This window comes from Sapajus apella, unplaced genomic scaffold (assembly GCF_009761245.1).
Source record: "Sapajus apella isolate SASKATOON/1434 unplaced genomic scaffold, GSC_monkey_1.0 scaffold35, whole genome shotgun sequence".
NCBI lineage: Eukaryota > Metazoa > Chordata > Mammalia > Primates > Cebidae > Sapajus > Sapajus apella.
This window is the reverse complement of record NW_022436975.1, coordinates 13,014,342-13,024,326: the sequence shown is the minus strand read 5'-3', so window position 1 is coordinate 13,024,326 and position 9,985 is coordinate 13,014,342. Positions and strand designations below refer to the sequence as shown.

At 41.3% G+C, this 9,985-nt stretch overlaps 2 protein-coding genes across 6 annotated transcripts in view; one reads left to right on the top strand and one right to left on the bottom strand.

Moving 5' to 3' along the window:
• Positions 1-671: 671 nt before the first annotated feature.
• On the bottom strand, positions 672-1,387 carry LOC116563528. Its single transcript, XM_032296189.1, has one exon. The coding sequence runs from the start codon at positions 1,359-1,361 to the stop codon at positions 990-992; it is 372 nt and encodes a 123-aa protein (XP_032152080.1). The 5' UTR covers positions 1,362-1,387; the 3' UTR covers positions 672-989.
• The window catches only part of ASPH (aspartate beta-hydroxylase), a 228,001-nt gene continuing 219,219 nt past the window's right edge, over positions 1,204-9,985 (top strand). For all 5 annotated transcript variants that reach the window (XM_032296180.1, XM_032296179.1, XM_032296178.1 and 2 more), the window contains exon 1: positions 1,204-1,814. In XM_032296180.1, coding sequence (XP_032152071.1) covers positions 1,697-1,814 — 118 coding nt within the window. In that variant the 5' untranslated portion in view covers positions 1,204-1,696. The remainder of the gene's footprint in view (positions 1,815-9,985) is intronic.

The following is a 9,985-nucleotide window of genomic DNA, read 5'->3' as shown; positions in this document are numbered from 1 at the left end:
TGACAAGACGTAAAGAAAGGCATTCTCTTTATTCTGCAACACGACCCTTTTGGTGGGTTCTGTGGATCATCAAAGCAGGGTCAGGCAGCAAAGAACCATCCATAGCTGAAAAGGCATGGGGCCAGGGGAGGCCGGGGTGCTACCGAAAGTGGGGGTGGGTGGGTTTGTGGGGCTGCAGAAGAGGAACGAAAACAGATGCCACATTTCAACTGTTCTCTCTCGTTCCTGAGTCCTCCAGAGACATTCCCAGGGGTTGCTACGAAACATGATCAAGAGTTGAGGTTTCAGCAATTGACAGAAATGTACAAATCGCTAAGCATTTCTTGCTTGTCTGTTACATACCGGGCATGGTGTTAGCAACAGTAACACAAAGCTGATAAAGAGGTAGCTCTGCCCAGCGCAGAATCGCACTTCTGTAATCCCAGCACTTTGGGAGGCCGAGACTGGTGGATTACGAGGTCAACAGATGGAGACCATCCTGGCCAACATGGTGAAACCCTGTCTCTACTAAAAATACAAAAATTAGTTGTGCTTGGTGGCGTGTGCCTGTAGTCCTAAGTACTCAGGAGGCTTAGGCAGGAGAATCGCTTGAACCTGGGAGGTGGAGGTTGCAGTGAGCCAAGATTGCGCCACTGCCCTCCAATCTGGTGACAGAGCAAGACTGCCTCAAAAGAAAAAAAAAAAAAAAAAAATGACGTCGCTGACCTCAAGTCCTCGTCAGGTTCAACCACATACCAAGACATTTTTAATACCCTGTTAGGAATCTGAGGCAGCACAGGCCTAGGCGTTAGCAAAGCGGGCAGATTTCAGATAGAGGGTGCCATCCAGGATAAGAAAATGAACTTTTGTTGTGTCGTATTTGCATTTTCATTCCTTAACTAAGAGTCTCTGAAAATAGTGATGGCGCAAACGAAGTAAATTCCTGCTTTAGCACCAAATGGATTAATTTACCATGGTTTAAGCATTGAACTAGTCCTAATATCACCATTTCAGAAACGTCTATTAGTATTAATCAGGGTAAAAAACAGGGATCTCTTTCGCAAGAAGCGAGATTGCACGCCTTCCTTTCCAAGTACAGGGAAAGGGGACAAAATCCCCAGTGAAAAGCCCAGAGGCGGCGCACTCAGCTCCGGGGCGGCCCACGTGTCCGCCCACCCCGCACCGCGCCCAGGCCCATCCCCATCGAGCAGAGTCCGCCAACGCTCGCGAGAGCCCTCTCGGCTTCCACGTTTGCCACGTTCCAAAGGACGGGGGACAGACTGGAAAGCCGAAAGAGGCTTGCTCTTATAGGCAGCTGCGTCGCGGCCGAACGGCCCCAAGTGTGCAGGGGCGGGGAGCGCGGCAAGGTACCGCCGCCTCATAGGGGCCCTTGCGATTGGCTCCCAGGCGCCGTCACTCAGCCTTCCGGGGGCGGGGCGAGGCCGGGAAGGGGCGTGGCCGTCAGGCGGCGAGCCGCGCGCTCTCGCCCCGGGAGGGAGTCACAGGTTCGCACACGCGAGGCGGGGCGCGCGCAGGCGGCACGCGGGTGAAAGTCCTCCCAGGCGCTGCAGGCGGTGCCGAGGCACAAGCTTTGCTGCAGGAGTAGCGGCCCGCACTCGCTCCAGCGCCCGCCGCGGTCAGCGGCTCCCGTGTCGCGAGTGTCCACCCGCGCACTGAGGAAGCCCACCAGCCCTCGCCAGCCTTGGCGGAGCGCGCTATGGCCCCGCGTAAGAATGCCAAGGGCAGCGGCAACAGCAGCAGCAGCGGCGGCTCCGGCAGCGGTAGCACGAGCGCGGGCAGCAGCGGGGGCAGCAGCAGCCCCGGGTCCCGGAGAGGTCAGAGGCCCTGCGGGGCGGGGTTCCGGGGCCGCGCCTCGGGGTGGGGACCCTGGTGGCGCGGCGGGCGCTGCGGCTGCATCACCCCAGGTCCCACCGCGCGCCTCCTCCATCCTCCGCGTCCCTCCTCCTTTCGGCGCGTGGGGCGGAGGCCGCACTCGGCGGGCCTGGCGGGAGGGCGAGGGGCCAGGAGGACCCGGGTCCGCGCCCTCGGGATGGTGGTCTCGGGGATCCCCTTCTCGGCGGTTCCTTCACCGGCAGGGCGCTGCTGAGACAGAGGTTGCTGAGAGACTGTCTCTTGGCTTTCCGTGGAATGGAACACGGGACTAAGAGAACGATTTATCCTTTGCCTTGCATGTTTTGGGGAGTTGAAAATGAGCCAAAGTCAGGAAAAGTGAGTTCCTGCCTAAACAGGGGCGTTTCAGAGCAACTCAAAAGGAGGTGAAAGTGGGGCCCCTGGGGGCGTGGGGGAGGGAGTTGGGAGTGATTTGAATGCTCATGGAAATTATTTTTAATATTTTTGTTTGTATGTAGCTTTCTTAATATGCATTACAGTTGCCTTTAAAATATCTCAGAATGTCATGAAATACTGAACAAACGTCTCTATTTTTACCACTTTTACTTAAAAGAAAAATCGATTGGATGTTCACCTTTCTCCTAGTCCATGTGCATACACAGCAGAGAGAGATTTTTAAATCTGTTTCGTCTCATATTTCAGCGGTTCTTCATTTATACTTCCCTTGACTCATTTAGGATATTGAAACTGCAGCACACATGTGTTTTGAATGTGAGCTGTAAACTTCACTTGAAATGATCTAGAGTCTTTGTTTGTTAAGATCTACAGATCATGCGTTCATAATATACCAAGAAAATGAATCAGAGAGCTATGGTCAAAGAAGTATTTTCTTCATAGCACTTGTCACCATCTGAACTTGTCTTATTGCTTTCATGTGTGTGGTCTTTGGCTCGTTCTCTTCGTATCCCCAGCTCCACGTTCCTGCCCCGTAATAGGTGCTCAACGAATATTTGAATAGTGAGTGAATGAACAAATTTAAATGGGGAAAGTAGTGCATTAAATCCATTGCACAAAGTTGCATTCTAAGGACTAGTATTTGTATTCTAAATGTAAAGAGGTACACACAGTTTGAAGTTCAGTGCAAACATTAATTCACCTTTGACATAAGTAAAAGCTTGTGTTCCTTTTTCATTTGTTATTAAACGTCACTTACTTAAACCTGCAGAGGGATAGATTAATTTCCTCAGCTGACTGAGGCTAGCTTTTTAACATTCCTAAATGAGAAGAACCTGTTGTGCCTCTTAGGGCACTAAGCAGAGAAAGCTGATGAACAAGACTTTAATGTTTGTTGTTTTCAAAAGGTTTTTGTAGCTATTTACCAGTGAAGCGTATCTTCGTTCTATTTTATCTTTTATGTTTATGAGTAGAGGACTGATTGCATCTGAGGAAGTCATTTTATATGGCTTCTTATTGGTGAGAACTAGAATTGGGAAATGTGTGTCACGTTTCTATCCCTACCCAGTAAATATTTGAAGCATGTTAATAGGCAAGAGATAGGTTTAGCAAATGTAATAACTTCTCCTGACTTTCATACTCGGGCATTTTAGAGCAAACTGTCCATATTTGAGGATCTACAGCGTTTTAAGCGTTTTACACATTGATTGCATAATAGTCATGAAACAGACTTAGTATGTAAAAGAATATGTAAAAGGGAGGAATGCCTGTGTTACAAAATCAAACAAAATTTGATATTGGAGCCCTGCATGTTACATAATGAGTATTTTTCCAAAGCTGTCCCTCCTCCCCCTTCCCCCTCCCCAGTAAATATTGAGTTTTGACTGTCTGCCAGGTAGAAGGCACTGGAGATGAAACCAGGATTCTTTCCATCATCCTAAACAGTTAAATTGTGGTGTCGTGTAAAGTAGGCTGTACTTGGAAGATAAAGCCGGCTTTTCTTTAATGCTGTGTTTACCACCTGGTCATTAAGGTATGGACATTGTGCAAACCCTTCCCTTCTACTGGGAAAATCAGACTTTTTAGCAATGGCATTACTGTGAGAACCGTTTAGTTTCTGGCTTAAGTCACACAGATGAGGAAATTAATGCACAGAAAAGTTGTCAAGTTCATTGAAGGTTGTTTAGTTCATGGAAACTCGACTAATTACTTGAAGACCAAGACTAAGAACTCAGGTTTTCTGTTACTCATTCATTTTGCCATGCTACTTGAATTTTATGTTCTCTAATATGTAAATGGATTTGAACTAGATTATCAAGTTTTCTTCTGGCTGTCTCCATGAGTACTACACTTCATTATTGGAGAAAACTATGCTTTTGTCCTATCACCAATTTCATTTCCCTTGACAAAAATAGTATTTGAATCAGTATTTGAAAATTTGAGTAGTATATGTGTTCAAATAGTACGTTTTTCGAGATGTCTTGCATTGAGTCAGAAGATGATGGCCTTGGTCACATTAAACATTATTTCTTAAGTTTGGGAGTAAAAGTATGGGGGAAAATGGGCCCAGTCATTTGAAACATGCATTTTAGGGAAAAGGTGATTTATTTACTTATTTTTCTGGCCAGACTTCATCTCGCTGGTCTTTTTCCTGTAAAGTGGTATTTGGAAGCTGGAATTTGGGGAATTTATATCACACAGATTTTTAAAGCAGGTGTCTGCTTTTTATTTTCTTCAGCTTAGGCTGAAAAATGATAAAATGTTTTTCTACAGAGTTCAATTTTACTTTTTTTTTTTTCAGTTTTAGTCTTTCTAATATAAAAGAAACGTGAATAAATTAGACTTCTTAGCTTTAATTTGCATATAGAACTGGACTTGCACGGACAGTTGGGGCCAGGAGAAGCCTTTTTCAAATTTATTGATTTAAAAATATTTTATCAAAGAAGGATCATGGTGTCCTTTTGGGCCTATTTTGTAGACACTGGTATGTGTCATGTTTTCTGTTTGTTTGTTTAGCTTTTCTCTTTTGAGTATCACTCCCTCCCTCCTAGTATCTCCTGGCGGCTTTCCATCTCCCTGTTTGTTTTGTCTGGATGTCCTGAAACATTACTTTTTACCACTAGGTGTCACTATAGAACATTTCCCCCCTTTAATTTGAAGCTTCAGGTTGTGTAACAGCAGTTTTTAATTATTATTATTTAATCCATCTGTACATACTCAAAACTATTGATAGATAAGCACTTAAAAACTCTTAGCTACTTCTTAACTCTCTCAGGGTCTCTCAGTTAAGATTGAGCAACCTTTTGGTTTAGGCTTAATTAGTATTAAATATATTTGTGTACTACCTGTAAAACATTAACAGCTTCATTTGATGGATATTTGTCATTTAGAAACACTTCTGAGTTTAATTTAGCTTTTTTTCCCCTACTTTCAGTGTCTCTAAGATTACTAAGTAATTGAGGGATACAATACACTGCTGATTGCATTGTGGAGCTTTTGAATGAAGAGGCCCTAGCAAAATTTTCTTTCTTTAGCAAAAGACCATCAGAGCCAATTGCTTAATCCTCCGTTAGTCATCCTAAGATGGAAAGATAGGAAGACCATAATTCTTCCACTGCAAGAACCGTCAACTATTTTGTGTTTGTTTCAAGAGCATTTTGTCCACCCTGACCAGATGAGATGAAACCAAGCATTAAATAATGCTCCGAGGGAGTTTATGAACACGTATACCAGAGACTGGTTAACCTTTGGTGGCCTGTGGAAGTAGACGTTTTATATTTTGGACTATATTTTAGTCTTGCTTTAAAATCATCTGTCTCATAGAGATTCTTAGAAAATGAATGTATGACATTTTCATTTTCAGCCAGTTATCAACAGAGAAACTTGGATAAAGTCTCATAAGATCTGTCCATCTTGTTGTTGGTTAATATCAGATATTTAGCACCTGAGCTCTCTGGTTCCAATAGAAAAACCCTTTTCTCCAGAAAGATAGTGCAGTTTGGTAGAATCTGATGACCTGGATTGTATCTATGTAAAAACCAGAATTAAGAATCACTAAAAATCTCTGTTGCCAGCCTCTTTACATCTAAAGAATTATCTGCTTTCTTTTCAGAGTTTTAATATCACTAATACTAATTTCATATGTCTTTGTGTTTCTCAGTTGTTTCCATTAAAGTATGTCTAATAGTAGGGGTGAGTGCAAAACTGGCAAATATAAAAGTATAGATGTCATCAGGCCATTGCATGCTTTGACTTTTTTTTTTTATTATTGTTATTTATTTTTTATATTCAGTAGCATCTCTGTTTAAATGGATATTCTTGGGGCAGAGTTTATACTATGCTTTGAGGACTATTTGATACATTTCTCTCAGCTTCTGGAGGTGTAAATTTTCATTTGCATATCAACCTTCAAGTTGCTGATTTGATTTTAATGGCGCAGAAATCTGTAACATTATTTTATCTTACCCAGGCTCAGATACATTTTAGTCTTTTGAGGCAATTCCAGTCACTGTTTTAGTATCATAAAAATATGCAACTTAGTTTGTGGCTTGGATACTTCTGCATCACCTGTAAGTGGTATGACTTCATTCTGTACCAAGATACAAAAATGCTTTTCAAATAAACTTCTCTTTAGTAAAGCCTGTATGTACGTGCAACAGATCTGCAACCCACCTAAACCTTGGGGAAAAGCCTCAGCCATCTATTGGGAAATGTGGTGCAAGGGCTGCTTGCTTCATTATCTCCTGCCAGCATCTGCTCTGCACTGCACGTGTGGGTGTGATGAGTTTCTCTGGTTCCATCTCTGCAGCTCTGGCCATTTCTATTAGAGGACTAAGGATTCAGGATGTTCCTTTCTTCCCTGTTTACCACTGTGGGAGTATAGTATAGTTTAACTTATTTTTAATTATACTTTTTTCTGGTACTGCTGGAAACCAAGATGATAGTCATCATTATTTTTTAAATTTTAGTATTTTGTTCCCCTGATGTGAGGGATGTTTCAGGCTTGTGTTCTGTATTTGATCTTTGTTTTTCAGGGATGTGTCTTGGTTACCTTTGGCTGACGTGGTTATCTTTTAATTGCAAACCACTGAATGTAATTTAGTTCCTATCAAATTGGCCACAGCTGAGGACAGGTTTGGTCTAGATAACCTATTACACTCGAAGGAAATGTTGAGCTCCCTTGGTGAATAAATCTTTTAAAAAAGAAAATCATCTTTTGAAGGATCTGGGCTATTTGGCCCCCTGTGAGATCCAGGTCGCTTGCCTAGTCATGTGACTGTCATCATCTTCCATAGATACTGTGTGTGCTCCAGAGCTGAGAGCATTGGTGAATTGACTTGGTGCGGGATGGGGGCTGGGGGCTGGGGGTGGTTGCTGTCGCTGTCTAGTTACAGTAGGGTTTCCAAGGGCAGCTACTATGTCTGTACTTGGAGATATGCGAGCACTTCTCTCCTGCATATGTGCCCACACATTGAACCCATGACTTATCCTGTACTTAAGCCAGCAAGGATCAGTTTTTAATGTGGGAGAATATCCTTTGATTTTTATTTCAAAACCAGCATTGTTGTAACTGCCTTTTCTCATATTTTACATAGGTTTGACAGCCATTTCTACCATTCCGTGGTGTGGAGTCTCTGTTATTTTATTGTTCTATCCTGTCTGTAACTTCTGTTTCTTATTTATTATCCTCTAATACACAGTTTTTCTCCATGTCTTTTATATGCTGCTTTCATTTCAATTGTCTTGGTATACTGGAAAGCCTCTTTTGGTCTTAGTTTCACTCGTAAATTTTATTTAGGAGAAGTTAATTTTTTTTAGCTTACATGAATCTCAAAATCTGTGTTGTAAATATTTGTTGAAAGAATATCTAGCATTTAACTGGACTTTTCCATTCTTTGAATCAAGTCAGTTTGTATAAGATGCTTTTGACCGAGTTTTTGTAAGTTGTTTCATTGATTTGCTTCTTGGTAGATAGGTAGTTCTCTAACTTCTATAATAAAAATATTTCTATGTGTTGTGCTTTAAAATTGTTAAGTATTTGAAATAGTACATATTTAAGACCTATAAGTATAAAGAGTAATGCAGTGAATACCCATGTACCCACCATATAGGTGAAGAAATGAAACTTTATCAGATTCTTAGATTTTCCTCTCCTGTGATATCCCTTTCTAACCATTGTTAAACATTTTATGATAGACATTATCATAAATATAGATATATATGCACAAAATAATATATAACAGGTTGCACATCACACGTTATGTAGCCACATGTGTAAACTCTATTGTTAAAACAATGTATTTGAAAACTGCTTAGGAAGTATATCTATATCCCTATGTGTAGAAATATACCTATTACACTTACATATGTGTATGCTATATAGCATGTATTTTGTGAACAGGGCTTCTACTTGGCACACTGCTTTGACACTATTTGTTTGAAATTCCTCCAAACTCCAGTTCTTTATTTTCACATATGTAGTTCTACACCGTATGAGTGTGCCTTGCTTTTCATTTAGCCATCTTGCTATGGCAGGCCACTTTGTTTTTTCTTTCAAATAATGCTGCCCTGAACATGTATGTGCCTGTCGGTTCCCATACATACATGTCTCAGTGGTTTTCCAGGGCATAATCTGGAGTTGGAACAATGGGTCATAGAAAGTACACACGTTAGACATTGCTGAATATTGCCATTTTTTAACCCCAAAGTGGTTTTATCAACTTACACTTCTGCCCCCAATGAATAAGAACTGGTTCTGTGCTACCAACATATTATCAACACTTGATAAAGTTTAATATTTGCAAATTGAGTGGGTGTGAAGTAGTGCTTGGTGGTTTAAACTTGCATTTTTCTAATTACTCGTGAAGTTACTGGTAAGAGTAGCCCTTATGTTTCCTCCTATGAATTGCCTGTTCATATATCTTGCCTATTTTTCTGTATTTGTTTTGTATTTGTAGTATTGATATATAGAATTTTTTTTATGCCCTGAATCTTTTGATTATTTGTGATAAAGAACTTCTCCCAGTCTGTGATTGCTCACATTTTCATTTTTTATGGTATATGTTGTTGAACAGAATTTTAAGATTTTAGTATACTCTTAGAATTTTTCTAGTTTCTACTTTATGGTTCACATCTTCATACTTTTATGTAAGACACATAATGCAGATGTCACAAAATATTCCTGTATTTTTCTTTAAAAGATCTGAAATGTTGCTTTTTTTTTACATTTAGATCTCTGAATTTGTGGTATAGTTTTATTGTGTGTTTTGTTAGTAGAGATCTAATTCAGTATTTTTTAAAAAAGGGACAGTGAAAATGTCCTGTACCATTAATTGAATTGTCATCTTTCTACTCTAGTCTGTAGCATCACCTCTTGTATATAAAATATGTGGGGCTGTATTATGTTCCAGCTGTGTGGAGGCAACACCTAACTGAATTGCTCACTGTCGCTTTGTAGTGACTCCACGTATCTGACAGGGCATGTTCTTCTACCTTGCCTTTTTTCCCTATTGTGTTTGCTGCTTTGGGACATTTCCTCATCCATTTCTCTAGATTTTGGAATCTGCTTATCAAATACATTCATGAGAAATATTTAAGAATTTCTACTGGCATTGTATTGAATCTGTAGAACAATTTGGGACAAATACAGATGTTTATAATAATGAATTTTCCTATACAAGCAGCTGGCCTGCCTGCCTCCCATCCTCTCCCCTCCCCTCCCCACCCCTCCTTTTCTCTCTGCCCTGCCCCTCCCGCTTTCTTTTCCTTCTGTCTTTTCTTTTCTTTCCTTTTTTTTTTTTTTTTTTTTTTGAGACACAGGAAAGAAAAGAAAAGGGTGTTGCCCTTTCACCCAGGCTGAAGTGCTGTGGCAGCCTTGACCTCCCAGGCTCCAGTGATGATCCTCCGACCTCAGCCTCCCCAGTAGCTGGGACTAGAGGTGTCCACCATCACATATGGCTAATTTTCATATTTCTTGTACAGTTGAGGTTTTGCCATGTTAGCCAGTTTGCTCTTAAACTCCTGGGCTCAAGTGATCTGCTCATCTTGGCCTCCCAAAATGCTAGGATTACAAGTCTGAGCCACTGTGCTTGGCTTATAATTTCTTATGTATTTAAGTCTGACAATTTTTACAATCTTATCCAAAAGTCATATACATATTTTATTCAATTCAAGTCTGGGTTCCCCCCCGCCCCTCCCATAT

Excerpts from the sequence above, each read along its gene's own strand:
- LOC116563528 (XM_032296189.1), bottom strand. The coding sequence starts at position 1,361 with ATGAGGCGGCGGTACCTTGCCGCGCTCCCCGCCCCTGCACACTTGGGG.